The 22,815-nt window shown below is 37.1% G+C and overlaps 1 protein-coding gene across 1 annotated transcript in view; it reads left to right on the forward strand.

The window, feature by feature from the left end:
• ADGRV1 (adhesion G protein-coupled receptor V1) overlaps positions 1–22,815 on the forward strand; it is a 564,070-nt gene that overhangs the window by 108,027 nt on the left and 433,228 nt on the right. The window contains exons 25-33 of the mRNA XM_073801943.1: positions 4,000–4,129; positions 6,776–6,856; positions 8,266–8,405; positions 12,097–12,706; positions 16,060–16,275; positions 17,728–17,943; positions 18,650–18,894; positions 20,158–20,339; positions 21,163–21,974. Of these exons, the coding sequence (XP_073658044.1) occupies positions 4,000–4,129; positions 6,776–6,856; positions 8,266–8,405; positions 12,097–12,706; positions 16,060–16,275; positions 17,728–17,943; positions 18,650–18,894; positions 20,158–20,339; positions 21,163–21,974 (2,632 nt within the window). The remainder of the gene's footprint in view (positions 1–3,999; positions 4,130–6,775; positions 6,857–8,265; positions 8,406–12,096; positions 12,707–16,059; positions 16,276–17,727; positions 17,944–18,649; positions 18,895–20,157; positions 20,340–21,162; positions 21,975–22,815) is intronic.

The raw sequence follows: 22,815 nt of genomic DNA on the forward strand, positions 1-22,815 counted from the left end.
TCACTGCTGTGGCCTCTCCTGTTGCGGAGCACAGGCTCCGGACACGCAGGCTCAGCGGCCATGGCTCACGGGCCCAGCCACTCCGCGGCATGTGGGATCTTCCTGGACCGGGGCACGTACCTGTGTACCCTGCATCGGCAGGTGGACTTTCAACCACTGCGCCACCAGGGAAGCCCCCATTTGTTTGCTTTTGCTTCCATTGGTCTAAGTGTCTGTTTTTGTGCCAGTACCATACTGTTTTGATTACTGTAGCTTTGTAGTGTACTATGAAGTCAGGGAGTTTGATTCCTCCAGCTCTGTCCTCAAGATTGTTTTGGATATTCACTCTTTTGTGTTTCATACAAATTTTAAAATTATTTGTTCTAGTTCTGTGAAAAATGACATTAAGGGACTTCCCTGGCAGTCCAGTGGTTAAAACTTCACCTTCCAATGCAGGGGGTGCAGGTTGGTCCCTGGTTGGGGAGCTAAGATCCCACATGCCTCGTGGCCAAAAAACAAAAACATAAAACAGAAGCAATATTGTAACAAATTCAATAAAGACCCTAAAAAAATGGTCCACATCAAAAAAATCTTTAAAAAAATGACATTAATATTTTGATAGGGATTGCATTGAATCTGTAGATTGCCTTGGGTAGTATGGTCATTTCAGCAATACTGATTCTTCCAATTTAAGAACACAGTATATCTTTCCATCTGTTTGTGTCGTCTTAAGTTTCTTTCATCATCATCGTATATTTTCGGAGTACAAGTCTTTTACTTCCTTAGGTGGGTTTAGTCCTAGGTATTTTATTCTTTTTGACACGATTGTAAATGTGACTGTTTCCTTAATTTCTCTGATACTTTGTTGTTAGTGTATAGAAATGCAACAGATTTCTGTATATTAATTTTGTATCCTGCAACTTTACCAGATTCATTGATGAGCTCTAGTAGTTTTCTGGTGGTCTCTTTAGGATTTTCTATGTATAGTATCATGTTGTCTGCAAACAGTGACAGTTTTACTTCTTCCTTTCCAATTTGGATTCCTTTTATTTTTTTCTTGTCTGACTGCTGTGTCTAGGACTTCCAATACTATGTTGAATTAAAGTGGTGAGAGTGGGTATCCTTGTCTTGTTCCTGATCTTAGAAGAAATGCTTTCAGCTTTTCACCATTAAGTATGTTGTTAGCTGTGGGTTTGTCATATATGGCCATCCCCAATCTCCAGTTGGATTATCATTTTCTTTAATAACTAAAACAAAATGAAACAAACAAACAAAAATCTATGTATGTATCCTTCACGACTTTCAGAAAGCTAATACCCTTGGAGATGTTTCTGAGAATTTTCAGGCCATGGGTTGCAGAATGGATGTTGTGTTAGCAGGTATGAAAGCAACATGAATCTCATTGTACATCTCCATTAGAGCTCTTGTGACCAGGTGCATTGTCAATGAGCAGTAATATTTTGAAAGGAATATTTTTTTTCTGAGAAGTAGGTTTCCACAGTAGGCTTAAATAATTAGTAAACCATATTGTCAACAGATGTGCTGTCATCTAGGCTTTGTTGTTCCACTTACAGAGTACAGGTATAGTAGATTTAGCATAATTCTTAAGGGCCCTAGGATTTTTGGAATGGTAAATGAGCATTGGCTTCAACTTACAGTCACCAGCTGCATTATTAGCCCCTGATAAGAAAGTTAGCCTGTCTTTTGAGGCTTTGAATCCTGCCATTGAATTCTCCTGTCTAGTTACGAAAGTCCTAGACGGCGTTTTCTTCCAATATAACACTGTTTTAACTACATTGAAAATCCCTTGTTTAGTGTAGCCGCCTTCATTCTTTATCTTAGCTAGATCTCCTGGATAACTTGCCGAAGCTTCTGCATCAGCACTTGCTGTTTCATCTTGTACTTATGTGTTATAGAGATGGCATCTTCCCATCAACCTTATGAACTAACCTCTGCTAGCTTCAGACTTTTCTTCTGCAGCTTCCTTACCTCTCTCAGCCTTTATGGAACTGAAGAGAGTTAGGGCCTTGCTGTGGATTAGGCTTTGGCTTAAGGGAATGTTGTGGCTGGTTTGATTTTCTATATAACGACTAAAACTTTCTCCATATCATCAGTAGGCTGTTTTGTTTTCTTATCATTCATGAGTTCACTGGAGTAGACTTTTAATTTCCTTCAAGAACTTTTCCATTGCATTTAAAACTTAGCTAACTGTTTGGCTCAAGAGGTGTAGGTTTTGGCCTGTCTTCGCTTTTGGACATGCCTTTCTCACGAAGCTTAATAATTATTTCTAGCTTTTGATTTAAAGTGAGAGACATGTGACTCTTCCTTTCACTTGAACACTTAGAGGTCATTGTAGGGTTACTGATCAGCCTAATTTCAATATTGTTGTATCTAAGGGAATAGGAGGCCCCAGAAGAGGGAGAGAGATGGGGAATGGCTAGTCAGTGGAGCAGTCAGAGAGCACACACAATTATTAAATTAGCTGTCTTATATGGGTGTAGTTCCCTGTGCCCCAAAACAATTACAATAGTAACATCAAAGATCACTGATCACAGATCACCGTTAACAAATATAACAATTAGGAAAAAGTTTGAAATATTGTGAGAATTACCAAAATGTGACACAGAGATAAGAAGTGAGGGAATGCTATTGGAAAACATGGAACCAATAAACTTGCTCTACGCAGGGTCGCTAAAACCTTTAATTTGTAAAAAAATACAACATCTGCAAGGTGAAATAAGGCGAAGTGCAATGAAATAAGTTTTGCCTGTTGAAATTTGGAAGGTGGGAACATATACATGACATTAAAAGCCTAGAATATGGTAACCTTGTCTAGAGATAGGGTCTAGAGGGAATCTGATGAAAAATAGTTTTTCCAGGTCCTAGGAGAATGTTAAAATTCAAAGAACACAAAGATGAGCTAAAAAGGTAGGAAAAATAAGAAATGTGGTATCATGGAATACCAGAGAGAGAGGGAGCGGCCAATTGTGTAAGATATTGCTAAGGTCAAATAATATGGTTTCCTAGGACAGTCAAATGTTGTTTCTGCTGTTAAGATTTGTAGAATTACTCCTTTGATGACTGCACTGTAGGCAAGGTTAATTACTTTTTTTTCTTGAGCTGCTGTATGTCTTTTATAGCAGTTGTTTTCTATCCTGTGCTTGATACTCCTTAGGGAATGTTTTCGTGGAGATACAGATATGATTTGGCTGTTTTTGAATCCCAAGCATCTAAAAGGGTGCAACGCACATGCTATGTGTTTGAAAATATTGAAAAAAATTAGTAAGTGAGTGATTAAGTTCATTGGTACTTGGGTTCCTCAGTTTAACTTTAGGATCATTAATTGCTCCGCAGGATGAAATATACTTGTCCACAAAAGCTAACCCTAGAAAAAATTTAAACATCTTTATTTATTCTCATGACTTGAGCGGAAAATGCTTATATTAGATAGTGGGAGAAAAAGGGCCTTAAGGCTTTAAAAAACTACTTTTCTAGTAGCTATGAACTTTTCTGATGGGAGATTTGTATCGCGAATTGCAATTGTGATATAATCAAGGAAAGATTAATGCCCAGTGGATTGATATTTATTACTGCTAGGGGAAATTTTTGGAATGAAAATACCATTATTATTATGCAGTGAGTATTTAAATTACTCAATGACATAAACCAAATAGTTCTCAATATACTTAATCAAAGGAATTCCATGCATCTCGTTGACTTAATTCTTTAGGAATTTGTGGATGTCACCTATTCAGATTTCTCATTTGCCTTAACAGGTTTTTTTTGATGAATAGGAAAATAAGAGAGATAAAAATCCATCTGCTTTATTTAGTTTGAGGATATTTGTTTAGAATTCATATTGAACACTATTCATATCTACTTCAATGTTTTCAATTTTATATTTTACTTCATCTGTTTCAGTATTTATAACAATTTGGGATATAGTAAACATTCTCATTTTACACATTCACATACAGAATAATTATAATCTAATGGATAAATCTTTTATTTATATTTCAGAGTGTTGCTGGTACCTTAGAATTTCAACCAGGAGAAAGATTTAAGTACATTTCTGTTAACATCACTGATAATTCTATTCCTGAATTGGAAAAATCCTTTAAAGTTGAGTTGTTAAACTTGGAGGGAGGAGGTAAGACTCAAAAATGTCAAATATTTACTTGTGCACTCACCATGGTGGTAGTAGATTCTATTAAGGAAATAGGTTCTTTTGAATTAACCTATTGTGCTGGTTTTCCCCCTTTCATTACCCATTGGTCTTTTCCTAAAGTCGGTGTGCTTTTACAATGAAATAATTTAATTATACTGAATCACCAAATTATAGCTATCATTCAGAGTAGGTGCCCCTAAAAATCACCTCTCTACCTTCTTCCTTATTTCAGTTTTCACAGTAGCTCCTTTAGAGCTACCTCCAGCTGTAGAACAGGTCAAAGTTAATCTCTTTAGATAATCCATTATGAGGTGACTATCAATAAAACAGGTTAATAATACCTTACTCTCAATTCTGTAATGCCCAAAACTCTGATTATCACAGATTTTTGGAGTCAGAAATCCATTTTGTGGCAAAACTCATCTGTATTGAAGAGAGGCTACTTTTAATCTTTATTTATCCCACTTAGATTAACTATATATGTTTCTTTGCAGAAGTATCACTGTGTTTCATTATCAGGTGCTACTGGGGGTGTTACAGTATACCTGAGATGTGTACCATATTACCTTTATAAATGTAAGAATTTGGGAGTTGGTATGGTATTCATCAGGTCAGTCTCTTCCATTACAAAAGCTGGTATTATTAGCTTATTATTAGTTTTACGTTTTGATGAAGAAAGTCATAGTACTGAATAAGCCATCCAAAGGGAGAAATTGGGTAAGACAGAAATACTAAGATTGTCTTTTAGTATGCAGTGAGACTTTGGGGTGAGTATGACAAAATTTTCCCATGTTTCCCTTCCTTGTTTTCCCAAAGCCCAGGTGGCAGCAAAGGAGGACAAGCCAGGGAAATGATTAAACAGCGCCACAGCTTGGTTGACTACATAAAACAGTGAAAGTATGCTGGACAACCTGCTGGGCTGGTGTCATGTAACAATACCAGCGTTGCTTGTCTTCTAGAGACAAGTCCTTTCATTTCCAAATCATTATTTTCATGAAACGACTTCATTAATCAGAGGTCACTATAAAGTATTTGAAGAGTTGTTCTTTGTATTACTTATAGCTAAAAATACTTGTGTAATAGAGAAACTGTTAGTGAGCATTACCTAATATTGACTAATAAGGAGCATCAAATATTCTTCAGAAATGATATTTGTGATCATAGTGATACTTCTGATTTTATATAGAAACTTCCTCCTATATCTCTAGAGTATGCATCGTTATGTATTAATTGGGCATGAGTACTCATTTGAAAACCAATCTTGCACCGTAAGTGGGCAATACTGGCAGAGAAGCTGATCCTCTCCTCCCCCTTTGAGTGTAGATTGGAGGTAGAGGAATCTAGACGCTGGCCTCCATTCCTCCATTCGTAGCTGGGACTGCCTAAGAGGTGAAATAGCTTGTAGAGCTAAATTCTTTTGAGGATCAAAGGAGAAACCCTTATTCCATACTGTTTTGCCTATAAGACTAATTCTACATATGATAGCCACCTGAGTAGATGTTTTATGCTAGCCAGGGTACATTGCTGTTAAATTTCACCCCTCTTCCTCACAACTTGTGGTTAATATGGAAGCCAAGCCATGCACTGGATAGTCCCTGAAATCCATTTTGCCTCCAATGTCTCTAAGATCATTTCAGGTTTTGGGCGCCATAAATTCTCATGTATATCCCAGTCCTTTGGAGGGGAAGCACAGAAGAGCAGGGCAGATCTTAGACTGGCATGTCAATCAAGGATACTGGTAGAAGCACATAGGTGTGGATGTGGTCTTGCTATTCTTACTCCTTTTCCACTGCTGCCATCGCTGCCCTTCCTGTCTTCTATGTTTGCAAATATTTGGCAAAATAATGGTTGGCTTGTGAGATGCAGTGGAAGTAAAGTTAGAATCATTTTCTCTTTATTATAATCTTTATATATTGCCAGGGTACTTCATTTTCTACAATATTATTTATTTGATCTTTACAGTAGTTCTGTAAAAGGCAGCAGGCACCTTTCATAGGTGAGAAAAGTGAGGTACCAAGAGGTTTAGTGACTTGCTGAAGGTTTGACAACTGCTGTCTCTCACAGCCAGGGCTGAAGCTGAAGTTTTTAGGCTGCTTGTCCAGGGTTCTTTGAGAAATGTCAGTGGCAAAAGGGTGATCAAGCCTGAGAATAGTACATACGGTGGGAATTTAAGCATGTGGTTGAAGGGAAATGTTAGATGCCTCTCCCTTATTTTGAATTGGTGGTTGTAAGTGGTAAGGTGACTGTCAAAGGTATATAGGACTCAGTGTAAGCTGATACGTGCACACAGATGTTTAAAACATATTTAAAATGTTAAAAACAATTTACACTGTTGTAAAGTGAAAATTTAAAAATAAAACTAGTTAAGTTGGCAGAAATGGGACATGCCAATTACAGCCTACATGGAATATTTCCTGAAGCTATGAATGAAAGTTTTATGTATTGGTAGGTTGACTAATATTATACTATTACCACCTAATATGTTGTTGTTGTTTTTTTTTTTTGAAGAATGCATGTCTAATATTACTGTATTTTCCTCTTTGCTGGATATGTTTTAAGAGCTCTCAATTTTCTCATTGTGTCAACGTGTGTTGCGTGGGTTGTGTCTCTGTGTTTCTCCTTGTGAAGTGACTGAACACTTTAGGGTTGATGGCAGTGGTAGTGGTGATGGGAACATGGAATTCTTCCTTCCAGCTATTCACAGACGTGGTAAGCAGCTGTTCCAAGGCCCCTTTACTATTCTACATTTTAACTTTTCTTTTTAGAGACAAGAAAATTAACCATTTATTGATACCTACTACATGCAGGTCCTTTATGTATTTCATCTCATTAACCAGCACAACTTTAAGAAGTATTCTTTGTTCCATGTTATTGTCAGCCAGCTAGAAAGTGATCAAGTCACAGTCAGGTCCTGTCTGCCTCCAAAGCCCAGACTCTCCTCCTCCCTGTGTGAACCTAATGCAGTTTCCTGATTCTAATTATAACAGAAATTTTGCTTGGTATCATTTACAAAAGTGATTATTGAAAAAGATTTTACATCGCTTTGAGTACCTGAAAGAGATAAATAGAACATTTATACTTTCATGTAAAATGTATCACACTGATTTTCTTTACAAAAACAAACGGGTCTTTATATGTAACTTTTAATCAGAACAAATGGGAAAGAGAAATTAAGAAGAAAACAAATGGGGAGAATAAGTTGCCAGTTAATGGGTGGGAATATTGAAAAGAGGATACCTTTTGAATCATATTCATATACAAACATGATTCAGCTTTTTACCTCAAATATTTTTCACATTAAGGGAGAATACATAGAATACTTGTTTTCTTTAGGGAGCACTCTTACTAACCCTCAAAAGGATTCCTGTTGAGGAATCCTCAAAACATTCCTTTTTCACCATGTCAGGTTTTATATTTTAGTTTCAGAACTCATGTTCCCACCCCTCTCATTCCTGACTTCCATCAACGCCTCATGTAACTTCTGTATTTAATTACTCTCCTAATTTTGGGATTGTTTATTTTCTCATTCGAATCCATTAATGGAACATAAAAGTTGAACATACTTCTTAGGAAAAAATTAAATACTTCTTTAGATCTCGGCATCTTTTTAGTTATAGGACTGGATGAGACCAGGAGAGGTAGATCTATAATATCATAATATGATGAAAATAGGCCTAGAATTAATGCACATTTGGAAACCAAGAATCTGTGCAGTCAGATTGATGAAAATAGTAGGGAAACTACTGTTTCCTAAGTGTAAGAATCATTTTGGCTCACGTTCTTCTGAGGTTAGCAAAGGTCATGGGAGAATTTCCTCATATGCTCTATGTGGAAGAATGTTCTCTTTCATAGAGAAGAAAAAGAAAAACAAGTTTTCCTTATTCATCTTCAAGTGCTTATGCAGCACTTGTATATCACGTTAGTGCCCAGACAGAGGAAGGTCATAAAAGCATGAATATGTGTGGCAGCCATTTGTGTGTGCCTTTCTTTCTAAAGCAAATTAGAACATGCTCAGTGAATGGTACATCTCTTTTCAAAAAGTTGTTCCTTGCTTTTCCCTTTGGTTTGTAAATTACTGATTGACATTTTCTTCTGTTTGTTGGAACTTATCCATGCAGCCAGTCTAGGAGTGGCTTCCCAAATTCTAGTGACAATTGCAGCCTCTGACCATGCTCACGGTGTATTTGAATTTAGCCCTGAGTCACTCTTTGTCAGTGGAACTGAACCAGAAGATGGATACAGCACTGTTATATTAACGGTGAGTACGTTTTCCTCCAGTCCTAGACATTGCTTTTAACACTGTTTTATTGTATTATTAAGGTGTACTTTTTGTTAATTTTTTTTCTATTTAAGTGGAGGGGAATGACCCTAGAGGCACAGACAATTCAAACTGATACTTAAACAGCGATTTGGCACTTGTCTTTGTCTTTCACTTTGCATACAAATTCATCTTATGACTCTGAGGATTCCTGACTCTTTAAGGAATACAGTGGCTCTGTCCTACATAGATTTTTATATTGATTCGCATAGGCTGTGGAAACAAACATCTCCAAATCTCATTGGCTTACTACAACAAAGATTTATTTTTCACTCATGGTTTATGTCCATCTGAAGTGGGCTGTCATCAGTGACTTAGGACTGAGGATTGTAGAGGCTACATCTCAACAGGTGCTTCTTTCTCCACGGAGTGGGGAAATGTGAATGTGAGGAACTGCACACTGGCTCTTCAGCTTCTTTCTGGAAGTGATTCACAGCATTTCCACTTAACTTCTTTGGTCAAAGCAAGTGCAAGTCACATGACAACGCTAATGTAACCAGGTAGAGAAGTGCATTCCTGGCTTGTATCTCTCCCAGAAGGAATGAAAATCTAAAACATTTGTGAACAGCAATAATAACAACTCTATGTGTGTGTGTGTGTGTGTGTGTGTGTGCGCGCGCGCACGCACGTGTGTATGTCTGTGTGTGTCTACTCTGCATTCATCCAGTAGGAATTAAGTAGGATTCTATGGTTAAAGAATTTAGAGGAGCTAGAAACTTGCTCAGCTTTCTCAGATTTTATACAAGTGATATGAAGGATCACTCAAAATATATCCTTTCTGTATTCTCATGGCAGATCTTCAGTAAACTGTTGTGGAGTAAATTAAACAACTTCAGAAGGGATAACTAATTTATTTTATTATTATTTTTTTGGCTGCTTTGGGTCTTCGTTGCTGTGCACAGGCTTCTCATTGCGGTGGCTTCTTTTGTTGCGGAGCGCAAGCTCTAGGTGTGCAGGCTCAGTAGTTGCAGCATGTAGGCCCTAGAGTGCGTGGGCTTCAGTAGTTGTGGCGCATGGGCTCAGTAGTTGCGGTGCGCAGGCTCTAGGGTGCGTGGGCTTAAGTAGTTGTGGCGCTCAGGCTCAGTAGTTGTGGCTCATGAGCTTAGTTGCTCTGCAGCATGTGGGGTTGAGTGGGGGTTACTTTTTGTTGCGGTGCGCGGGCTTCTCATTGCAGTGGCTTCTCTTGTTGCAGAGCATGGGTTCTAGGCAAGCGGGCTCAGTAGCTGCAGCATGCGGGCCTTAGAGCACATGGGCTTCAGTAGTTGTGGCATGCAGGCACAGTAGTTGTGGCTCATGGGCTTAGTTGCTCCATGGCACACGGGATCTTCCTGGACCAGGGATTGAACCTGTGTCCCCTGCATTGGCAGGCAGATTCGTAACCACTGTGCTACCAGGGAAATTCCAGTAACTAATTATTGGATTGGCCAAAAAGTTCCTTCGGTTTTAAAGTAAAAATAAAAGACATATTTTTCATTTTCACCAAGAACTTTATTGAACAACATATTCACCCTTCTGTTCCACTACCTTCCGCCATTTTTCAGGCAACGTCATAATTCCATCTTCCCAAAACTTTATCTTTTTGAGCAAAGAACTATTCCAGGTGTCTTTTACAGTCTTCCAGGGAATTGAAATTTTTCCATTAAGAGAATTTTGTAAAGACTGAAATAAATGGAAATCCGAAGGTGCAGTGTTTGGTGAATATGGCGGATGAATCAGAACTTCCCAGCCAATCTGTAACAGTTTTTGCCTGGTCATCAAAGAAACATGCGGTCTTGCGTTATCCTAATGGAAGATTTTGTGTTCTCTGTTGACTAATTCTGGACGCTTTTCGTCGAATGCTGCTTTCAGTTGGTCTAGTTGGGAGCAGCACTTGTTGGAATTAATCGTCTGGTTTTCCGGAAGGAGCTCATAATAGAGGACTCCCTTCCAATCCCACCATCATATACACATCACCTTCTTTGGATGAATACCGGCCTTTGGTGTGGTTGGTGATGGTTCATTTCACTTGCCCCACGATCTCTTCTGTTCCACATTATTGTACAGTATCCACTTTTCATCGTCCATCACGATTTGTTTTAAAAGCAGAACATTTTCATTACGTTTCAGTAGAGAATCGCATGCGAAAATGCAGAAGGTTTTTTTTCCCTTGACTTATGCGGAACCCAAACATCAAAGCGATTAACATAACCAAGCTGCTGCAGATGATTTTCAGTGCTTGATTTGGACATTTTGAGTATGTCGGCTATCTCCTGTGTGGTATAACGTTGATTGTTCTCAAGTAATGTCTTTATTTGATCGCTGTCAATTTTAACTGGTCTACCCAACCGTGGAGCATCGTCCAGTGAGAAATCTCCAACATGAAACTTCACAAACCACTTTTGACATGTTCAATCAGTCACAGCACCTTCTCCATACACTGCACAAATCTTTTTTTGCATTTCAGTTGCGTTTTTACCTATCTTGAGATAATACAGCTATGTGCCAAAAATGTTGCTTTTTTCTTCCATCTTCAATATTAAAACGGCTACACAAAAATTCACCAATTTTGTTAAGTTTTTTTTTTTTTAATGCATGCTGATATGATAGTCGTTACAATACAATCTAACAAAATTGTTTCTAATGAAGTTAAAGACAACTAAGCACTACTAGAGCCATCTTACGGAAAAAAAACAAATGAACTCTTTGGCCAACCCAATACTAAAGAAAGAAAAAAAAAGGATTAAGGGAAAGCATCAAGTTTTATAAATTCCTGTCTCTAACTTTATTTTGAGCCAGCATTCATATTTTAAGTATAAATAAAAATTACTTTTAGTTGGGACTTAACTTTAAGTGATTTTTTTAGGGTTTTCATTCTTTTTAATATACTGTTGACAAAATATTTCTTGCTTCTTAAATGTGTTTTATATAACCTTGGGTTATGTACTTTTTTGGTGAATTTTTTGTTTTGTTTTGTTTTTTTGCGGTATGCGGGCTTCTCACTGTTGTGGCCTCTCCCGTTGCGGAGCACAGGCTCCGAACGCGCAGGCTCAGCGGCCATGGCTCACGGGCCTAGCCGCTCCACGGCATGTGGGATCTTCCCGGACCGCGGCACCCGTATCCCCTGCATCGGCAGGCGGACTCTCAACCACTGCACCACCAGGGAAGCCCGAATTTTTGTTTTTTATATTATATTGAACATACAATTAAATATAATTTGCTTTTAAAAATGAGTTTTATGGCTAACTTTTCAGAAAAATTATCAGTCATCTATTCCTTACAGTAAAGTATATACCTTCTTTGAAGGAAATGTAAACATTTTCATGAATATACGTAAATATAATACACTGTTAATTACATTTGCTTTATTACTAATGTATATTATAGTTGCAGAAGTGATAGAGCTATAGTTTAGTTAGAAGCTAAAAATGTTCAGTCTGTCATTTCATGCCACAATCACTTTTTAAGTGGGACTCCCTGAGGGTCTTCAAATATGGGTAGTACATTGCTTTCAAGAATTTTATATTCTTGAGAACAGCTTATATATAAAATAAAATAAAAAGTTAATATCCCGTTATCATTCTGTATTTACAGACCTCTAAGTCAATGGTTTTAATTCCTCTTTTAATACATTTTAATATTAAATATTTTAAAGATTATGAGACGTCATGGGACTCTGTCTCGAGTGACTTTGCTTTGGAGCATAGACTCTGATCCTGATGGCGATCTGGCCTTCACCTCTGGCAACGTCACATTTGAGATTGGACAGAAGAGCGCCAACATCACAGTGGAAATATTGCCTGATGAAGATCCAGAATTGGATAAGGCATTCTCTGTGTGTATCCTCAGTGTCTCCAGTGGCTCTTTGGGAGTTCATACTAATGCCACATTAATAGTTCTGGCTAGTGATGATCCTTATGGGGTCTTCATCTTTTCTGAGAAAAATAGACCTATTGAAGTGGAGGAAGCTACCCAGAACATCACTTTGTCAATAATAAGGTTAAAAGGCCTCCTGGGAAAAGTCAAAGTCACATACGCAACACTGGATGATATGGAAAAACTGCCTTATTTTCCACCTAATTTAGCCAGAGCAACTCAAGGAAAAGACTATATTCCAACTTCTGGATTCGCTCTTTTCAGAGCCAATCAGAGCGAGGCAACAATAACTATTTCAATTTTGGATGATGATGAACCAGAAAGGTCGGAGTCTTTGTTTATTGAACTGCTCAACTCTACTTTAATAGAGAAAGTACAGAATCGCCCAAGTAAGTAACCATTAGTGTGTTGTTATTATTATTAGAGGTAAGAATCCTGAAACAATAAATTAAGAATTTGGTATAGTAGAAAATTCTATAAAAATAATAAGTTCTAACTTTGAAAACATCTTCTTACAAAAGTTTATCGATAAGGCAAATGGAAGTGGGACACTTGAAAACATGAAATCATGTTTTAAAAGCCTGTTATATTCCCAGACTAAATTTTTAGAAGTGTCTGTGTAATCCAGTGTAACTGATCTCTAGTACTATTGTACTTGATATTGTAGCTTCCAAAACATTCTGGAATCAATCTGGGGATTCCAAGGACAGTCCTGGTAGCAAGATCCTGAGTCTCTTTTGCCTTGATCCACTTTGGAAGATTCCTTAACCAACAGAGTCTCCTTGTATTAGTGAGGAGCATGAGTGAGGATTTGGCAACTGCATGAGGGAAGTTGGGGGACAGGGCTATGTAGTAGTAAGAAATCCTGGAAATATTGTAGGTCACCATGAGAGCTGAGAAGAAGGCAGTGGTTGGGGATAAGAATGAGGAATGCAGAGTGACCCGTGTTGGGCAGAGGATCTGGTGCAGCGGCTTCTGTTGGAACATAGCAGCCTCTACCCCTGGGGTTGTGGCTCAGTAGCTTTGTAGAGAGGGGGGCTACTAGTTGAGGGCAGGGCCTGAGCTTGGGGAGCTAAAGGTAGTTATTGCACTATAGCTTGTTCATTAGTCACATCTCTCTGCGAAGATGTATAACTTTAGAAAGGGGGTTTGAAATAAAGAGAAGAATCTAGATTCCTGGAACAAGACAACAAGGAAAGGAAGAATGGTGATATTAATTTAATATCAGTTTTAGGATAATATTTGTAAATATATGTAAGTGTAATACAGTAAATAAATATTATATATCTAACAATATAATAAAACCTTCTTAAGGAAATTGGAATTAAATAGTCCAAAGAGTACAATTTAAGATCTGCATGTTGACTGTGTTCTGCCATATAGATTAAGGTTTCTTACAAGTAAACTTCTTCACCTTACTGATATACTGTGTAGTGAGCACCATTCTTGCCCACAGTGTAATTGTAGTCCAGGGTTATAGAAGGAAATTTACTTTCTAGGACAACTGCTAGCATTAAATTTTCAGGTTACAGTCAAGGTTAAAATTCTCACACAATAACCCATCCCTTTTTTTCTTAGCAAGATTTAGGATCAGTTATAATAGCAAATACATTGAAATAAAACCCAATAATTAGTCTTATTAAGTAAGAATTATAAAATATAGCCCTGTTTTCAAGGAACTCACAGTTTATTGAGTGAGCTGGAAATAAAACCGGGAGGGAGGATCACGTATAGCAGTGACTAGGAGCGATGGTTGCTGGTGCAGATAACTTAGGTTCAAGTGTATAGTAATAAATTGTTGCCCATAAACTTTTAAAGCCCCAGTGTCCTAATCTATAATACAGAATTATTATAGGGCTTAAATATCATAATATATGTGAAAATGAATACAGTGTCTGGCACGTGGTAAGCATTCAATAAATGTGAACGATTATTATTAATAAAATGGTATATGCAAAATATTAATGTACTGTGGAATGGGAGAAACAGTCAACATGTATTTATGCTTGATATGTTCCTGGAACCATGCAGCATACTTGGGGCGATTCAGAATAGGCATAAGCTATGATGTGAAATAATTAAAGAACAATTAAGTGCATTAGAAAGACAACAGTAAATGTCATTAAAAATGAAAAAAAAAAGAACAATTAAGTGCAAATCTATGTGATATTGTTTCAATTTTAATAGCAAAATCAGTGTAGGACTTGATGGGGTCTCTGTACTCTGCTCTGAGTGTAATCATCAACCTTCCGGAGAGCCGTGTGAGAAGACTGGTGATGAACAGGCGCAGGGCAGGATGAACAGTCATGAATAATTGAAGGTTTGATGAGGAATTGCATATAGGGAGCAAGAGATTAGACAAACCCTTACATGATGCCTCTTAATTGTGTCCAGCAGGTACTAGTCTAATGCCTTAGCTTACTTCCTCAACATCCTTGTGCCCTTGATTCCTCATCTGTAAAATGTGGACAGTGCTACCCACCACATAGAGATGGTATGGGAATTAAATTCCTAGATGCAAGAAAAGTGCTTAGAACAATGCCTTTTGAATAGGGCATACTCAGAAAATGTCATCTGCTTCTACAACTCTGTGTTACTGCCATTTTTTTCCAATGTAGTTAAATTTAATTGTTATATTGATTTATAGTTTTGTGTTTTTAACTATATAATTTAGTGCAGTCTGGGCCTGTATCATTGAAATTAAATTGTGTCATTACTTGTTTAGACAAGGGTGCCAGTTGGAATTGAATCTAGAAAGTAAGTCAGGGAGTTTGTGGAGGGTCTTACATGCCTTCAAAATAAGTTTTGCTCTCTCTAAAATCAGTGGCAAGTAAGAAGAGAGTCTTAAAAGTAGGCTTAAAAGCATAGCCTTAAAGTATAGCCTTGAAAGCCTGAGTGAGCACACTCTATTATAGCAGCGTTGGGATAGCATGACTCGGCTTTCTGGATGAGGTAGTTGCATAACTATTAACTGAGATGGGGCAAGGAGAACAGGTTTGTGAGGAAGGACAGTGAAGCAGGGAGAGAGGCAGTAATTGAAATAGAGTGTGATGATTTTCAGCTCCTCTTTGAGGGCAAGTAACTAGATTACTTACCTACTCAATTTTGTAACTGTAGTGCCTTTAAAAAAATTTGTGGCATGCTGGTAACTAATTAAAAGAGCATAATTCTGTAGGTTTCATCATTTTCTGTTATATTTTGCAAAGTGATGATTAAATATACTCTATTCATTTTTTTGCCTTTTTACAAGTTTCCAATAGTTATTAAAATAATTCTTGTAGGGTAACTATTCCTTTGCTATAATAAAAATCTCCCTATAAGTTATAGGAGAGTTGGGACTTTCCGTTTAGTTTATTTTTGTATCCCCAACATCTAGATTAGTGCTGGTACATAGTAAACGATAAATATGTTTTTGCTAAAAATAGTAGAAAACACAAATGATTATCCCATTTGGCTGATGGATCTTGCCAAGGCTTTTTTTTAATTTAATTTTTTTATTGAAGTATAGGTGATTTACAATGTTGTGTTAACTGTACAACAAAGTGACATGGTTATACATATATATACATTCTTTTTCATCTTCTTTTCCATTATGGTTTGTCACAGGATATTGAATACAGTTCCCTGTGTTATACAGTAAGACCTTGTTGTTTATCCATTCTGTATATTGGCTGAGGCTTCTTGATGACTTTTTGGCCAGTTCTTAGAATTTTGCTATATTAGCTTTTCTTCTGTCTTTCAGTTCCAAACTCTCCACGCCTTGGGCCTAAGGTAGAAACTATTGCTCATCTAATTATCATTGCCAATGATGATGCGTTTGGAATTCTTCAGCTCTCAGCCCCAATCGTTCGAGTTGCAGAAGATCATGTTGGACCCATTATCAATGTGACTAGAACAGGAGGAGCATTTGCAGATGTTTCTGTGAAGTTTAAAGCTGTGCCAATAACTGCAATAGCCGGTGAGAAAAGACAGCTAAGGAGCAGTGAAGTGTTTTGGAGGGAAATTGTATCCTTGATTAACAAAGCCCCTTAAAGATGTAGTTAAAAAAAATCAACTAGAAAGCAATAATACCCTTGAATGTTTTTAAGGCACAGACCTAGAGTTTTTGTTATATATTTATCACATTGATTTTGTAGAATTTGTGAAAACTGTTGGCAAATTATATATGAATTTAAAAGCTTTGATGACCCAAATATGCACAAACCAATGAAAAGTAAACCCAGGAAAGCATTGTTAGGCTTTCTCTGTGTGTACTTTTAAGGTTTTTGGAAGGGATTCATGTGTAAATAATACTGAAGAATGCAGGATAAAATGTGCAGCCATATGATTGCAGTGCTTGGCAACAGTCTTGTCTCTCAACTCATCTTGCTTATTTATTTATTTATGAAGAACATGGTAGAGGCAATGATTAGCATTAACTATTTTATGTATTAGCAAAAGGATTTCATTGTCAAGTGCAAATATTAGGAGACAGCCTTCTTTGGTAGTGCAGTTACAGCATCTAGAGGGAGATTTGCCTAAGAGCTATTCAATCAGAACCTCTCTAGTGTGCACTCAAAGGACATGAGTGTGAATGGATGGGATAACATGATTGATTTTTTGAAATAAATCATCTGGATGTGATACTTGCTTGAAAAGACAATGAACCAGGCTCACCTAGTCCTTAAATGACATGTGTGTAAGGGGTGGGGTGAGGAGGGTAGCTCAGAGGAGTGCCTGTCTGTAGAGGGCTTTACACATTGACAGATGGTGAGGGTTGATCACTGTTCTAGAAAATTAGCACCCAAATTCCATAGGAAGCCTCTCTCTTTTCCTCATTCACTTTTTGACCAGAGACAAAGCCACCCCGAGTGGTATGCAGTAGCAGCTTTTAATCCAACTTTGTAGAAAATTTCGTAGCTTCTAACCATAAGATTGATGACGCTGACATGCCTGTCTCTGTGCAGCACTGTAATTTATCTCCCCAGTGAGATCAGAATTCTAGTTTTGTTCTTTGTTTTAAGGTACCATACACATTTTTTTTTACTGTTGTAGATAAGGGGCCATCTCTTGCGGTAATGAATGACTCTCTATGTTCATGTGCATATCCATGTCCGTATCTATATGTCTGTGTCTATATCTGTATCATCTATATGTGTATATGGCAAATAGAACACATTATGTATACATTGTTCTAAAAATGAACTTGAACAACCCAGATGTCTCTTTTGTTATTTTGTTGTATCAAACCCATTTTTTTTCTTGCAAGAGAGGTGAATCTTGTTTAGAATAAATGTAGTCACTATCCTCAAAAAAGTCTTTCAAAGTATGTCCATGGAATGTGATATGTCATAGTATTTCCCTAGAGTATGGGATGTTTATTATCATATACTGGAATAAGTCTTAGCATTTTTCTTTTTTGTCTTTATAGGTGAAGATTATAGCATAGCTTCATCGGATGTAGTCTTGCTAGAAGGGGAAACAAGTAAAGCCGTGCCAATATATATCATTAATGACATCTACCCTGAGCTGGAAGAATCTTTTCTTGTGCAACTGCTGAATGAAACAACAGGAGGAGCCAAACTAGGGGCATTAACAGAGGCAATCATTATTATTGAGGCCTCTGATGACCCCTATGGATTATTTGGTAATGAGACTAGTTTGTGTCTCTCTTTTACTTGTCTGTATAGATTCATACCTTTCTTTATTTTTAGAGACTCAGAATTGATTTGATCTTGTTCCGTTTTAACCTGCTATTGCTGATATATAGGACACCTATGTGTGTTCACTAGCAGTGGTTAGTAAACCTAGCAGTGGTTAGAAATCAACCTCTCAGAATAAATCTGGAAATCATACACTTTTAGGCTTTTAGGTCAGATCTGGTTCCTAGATGTGTTTTGTGAAGTTTAGACGATTCTTTAAAAAACTAATTTAATTCACAGAAATTTGTACAAAAATCTGAATTTCTGGCCTATCTTTATAGTAGAAAAATATGGTGACCTCAAGCCCCTTTCCTTCACAGTATCAGTCTTAGGAGAAAAATCGCAACTGCCAGGTTTGTCCCATGCAGTTGGCCCCCGAACTCACTAGACCTACTTCACTTATGACTGGTATATTCCTGACCTCTGTGGACATCTGAGTTATGCTTTCTGCTTCTATCGTAATGAAAATAATTTGGAAAATTTGGCAGGCCTGACCAATTTGTATCACAGCATGTTTCTCTGATTTTGTAGGGTTTAGCTTCTTAGATTGCTTAGGGGAAAAAAAGAATCAACTGTAGGACAGCAATTGGTTTGTTCTACATTGACTTAGTTTCACTTTGTATTTGAAATTATCTCTGCTTTGCCCTTTAGGTTTTCAGATTACTAAACTTATTGTAGAGGAACCTGAGTTTAACTCAGTGAAGGTAAACCTGCCAATAATTCGAAATTCTGGGACACTCGGCAATGTTACTGTTCAGTGGGTTGCCACCATTAATGGACAGCTTGCTACTGGCGACCTGCGAGTTGTCTCAGGTAATGTGACCTTTGCCCCTGGGGAAACCATTCAAACCTTGTTGTTAGAGGTCCTGGCTGACGACGTTCCGGAGATTGAAGAGGTGAGAGGAATGGCTACTCTAGAATGACACTGTAAAACGTATCTTGTCTTATAGTGACTAGAACAGATGGCTGTTATTGTGACATTTATAGAGGTGTCTGATAAATTATTTCTGCAAGAATGTTCAAAATATGTTAGTGTGAAAGTGATCCTTAGAGATAACAAAAAACAAGAATGTTCTAGAAATAGGTCTCATACACATACTAGTTTACTAGTATAAGATTTTTTTGGTACAGTTATGTAATATTTTTCTACATTTTGGTTAAATGATTAAACATGTATAGTCTGTCATAAGTTTTGCTGTATTGTTTCATATAAACTCTTAATTTGTTTGTATTCAGACTTCCTTTTGACTTGAGTGTGAGCCAGTCAGTCTTAATTAAGTGTAGATTTTGATTTTCCACTCATTCGTTTATTCTTTAGGATTTACTATGTGACAAATACCATGCTAGATTTATCTGCCTGATGTTTATTTTTCATCATGAAGAGGCAAGGTGGCAAATAAAGATAGAGTCTCAGTGGGGAAATTGATTCATCACTAACATATATTGGCTGAAGATAATTTTATTTTATTAAATTCAAGTATTAAAAGCTGGAGCTCATAAAATTACATTTAATAGCATTTATTCTTTAATAGTGTCAAATTTTTGTAGAAGGGAAATCCATAAAATTTCTTTTTGGGTGCTAATTGTGTCATTACTCACTTCTTAAATATTAGATATTAGTTAATACATATACAACATTTCTCTTTCCTTTTCTCTGAATTTAGGTATGAAAACCTAAAAACTTATCATAACTTTCTCTAAATTTATGATATGTTTTTAGTTTTACGTTTTATCAGAGAATTTTCATTATGAGAATGTGGGAAATAAAGCATAATAAATGAACTATTCATAAAACACATATGCAGTATCCTCCCTAAGTAAAAAAAGGTATAGGGGTTAAAAGTATATTATTGAAGTGGTAAACATAAACAGGCCTCTTAAAATTGATTCACAAGATTGTATAACAGAATATTAAGGAACTTAAACAGCCTGTATTTCTTCTGTGCCATCATGCTCTATCGTTAAAAGTTGGTGATGGATTGTTCCGTTACGTGTTGGGATTGTAAATGTAATGGAGGAGTTTCTTTGAGTCCATTTATATTTTACTCCATTTTGTTCTTGTACTTGTATGGATAGTTTTGATTTTTTTTTTCCTGCATCATTTTTATTCTAATTTCAGAACCGGGATTCTGTTAAGGAAGTTTTCACTGTATTTTTAGGTTATCCAAGTGCAACTAACTGATGCCTCTGGTGGTGGTACTATTGGGTTAGATCGAGTGGCAAATATTACTATTCCTGCCAATGATAATCCTTATGGTACAGTAGCCTTTGTTCAGTCGGTTTATCGTGTTCAAGAGCCTCTGGAGAGAAGTTCCTGTGCTAACATAACTGTCAGGAGAAGGTATATGAGATGTGGCTGCTTGTATCCGGCGGGGGAGGGGGGCAGTGATGGAACTTGTGGGGTGGTGGGAAAGGATCTCTTACACAGTCAAATAAAGTTTGGTAGTTTTTGTAGAATGTAACTTATTTTATACGTTGTTATAATTTGTTAATTGAGTTATGCCTATTAATATAAAGAGCTCATTGTATCTATCATACCTTTTATTAGTGAAATGGATTATACATCATTGGGCTTTGTAGCCCCAGACACTTATTGCTTTAATTGGTGATGTGTTTGAATTAGAACTTGAATACAACTGGCTTCTAAATTAAAGAACATTCAGATGCCATATGAAGTGGTTGACTTTCAGGTTCCATTTTGTCTGGATTTCTCTTGTGAGACAGCATCCAGTTCACTGAGCTCCTTCAGAAATAGAAAATAGCTGGTCTTGCTTGTGACCTTGTGGCAAGTAGTTACATTTCCTTAAAATGTACTCAATGTTGGTATCATTGTTACTTTGTTTCAGTGAAAGCTAGTAATGAAGATTCATTTTCTAAGTCTTTGAAAATTCTGAAATGGATATGATTTGCATATGGTGCAAGATATTTTCATAGCTTGGTTAAAAATAAGTAGTATTTGATTGAAAATGAGCCAGATTTCCTTACATGAGAAAACATAATGTGAAAGACAAATGTTATTAAGAAACATGGTTGTGTTTGCGCTAGTACGTTATCCACTTAAAAAAAAAAGTGAAAACCACAATCAGCATTCTCTTCTCTATTATGTAATCCACAGATGGCTTTGAGTGCTTAACCTGTCTTTTAATTGTCACTCCACATTTTAGCGGAGGGCGCTTTGGTCGGCTGTTGTTGTTCTACAGTACTTCCGATATTGATGTAGTGGCTCTTGCAGTTGAGGAGGGTCAAGACTTACTGTCCTACTATGAATCGCCAATTCAAGGGGTGCCTGACCCACTTTGGAGAACTTGGGTGAATGTCTCTGCAATGGGGGAACCCCAGTACACCTGTGCCACTTTGTGCCTCAAAGAACACGCATGCTCAGCGTTTTCCTTTCTCGGTGCTTCTGAAGGCCCCCAGTGTTTTTGGATGACATCGTGGATCAGCCCAACCGTTAACAACTCAGACTTCTGGACCTACAAGAAAAACATGACCAGGGTAGCGTCTCTTTTTAGCAGTCAGGCTGTGGCTGGTAGTGACTACGAGCCTGTGACAAGGCAATGGGCCGTAATGCTGGAAGGTGATGAATTTGCAAATCTCACAGTTTCTATTCTTCCCGACGATTTCCCAGAGATGGATGAGAGTTTCCTAATTTCTCTCCTTGAAGTTCATCTTATGAACATCACAGCCAGTCTTAAAAACCAACCAACCATAGGACAGCCAAATACTTCTACAGTTGTCATAGCATTAAATGGTGATGCCTTTGGAGTGTTTGTGATCTACGGTATTAGTCCCAATACCTCAGAAGATGGCTTATATATTGAAGTTCAGGAGCGGCCCCAAACCACAGTGGAGATGATGATCCACAGGACAGGGGGCAGCTTAGGTCAGGTGACAGTCCAATGGCGTGTTGTTGGTGGAACAGCTACTGAAGGTTTAGATTTTATAGGTGCTGGAGACATTCTGACTTTTGCTGAAGGTGAGTTATGGTTCTAAATGGATTTCAGTTCCCCCTGGTAAAGTCGTTATAGTCAGTTTTTATGACAAGGTTCATATGAATTCTTACTGTATACATTCTTGCTAATGTGTAAAAGTGAATGATGGTTTTGAAATAATAGTAGTTGGCTTGTTAATGGTTGACATGACATATGTAGGCCCATGGCATAGGGCCCTACATGTGTATCTTTTTTAGTTTATTAAAAAGATTTTCAGGGAATGTGAGAATTTTATCCCTTTTATGTGTGGTAGCAGAGCCTTCAAGGAAGTGTAGAGGCAGCTCTAAAGCAACTTTTAATTTTGTAAGGGAAGTTACAAGAATGAGCCGGGTAGCTACAACCAAATGTGGGTAAGAAGTATTGGTAGCTAGGAAAATGGGTACTAACTGGGAAGCTTTTTCATATGCACTAGACAAATCAGGATAAACCTCCAAAGAAAATAATTTGTAAGTATAAATAGCATAAACTTTGGTGACTTGATTCATATTAAATTAAGACTAGTGGTAGATCAACTTATAATACTGTTCTTAGCCTTGGATGGGACCACTATTTAAAATTTTCATGAACAATGAAATTACAGAGAACTTAGACGATAATTAGAATTAGGGTCAGATTCACTGATTCTTTTCCAGGGTTGGTTGAATCATTTATATTTGAAAATTTCAAAAGTTCATATATTTAAAATAGTTTTCTTTGGGTAGAAGAACGATATCTTTACTGAGATCATTATTTAAATCCTGATTTAGGCAATTATAAATTCCATATAGTTTTTTAACATAGTGTTTTTCTGATTGAAAAGTAATATTTATTCATGAAAACTTCAGG

This window comes from Tursiops truncatus, chromosome 3 (assembly GCF_011762595.2).
Source record: "Tursiops truncatus isolate mTurTru1 chromosome 3, mTurTru1.mat.Y, whole genome shotgun sequence".
NCBI lineage: Eukaryota > Metazoa > Chordata > Mammalia > Artiodactyla > Delphinidae > Tursiops > Tursiops truncatus.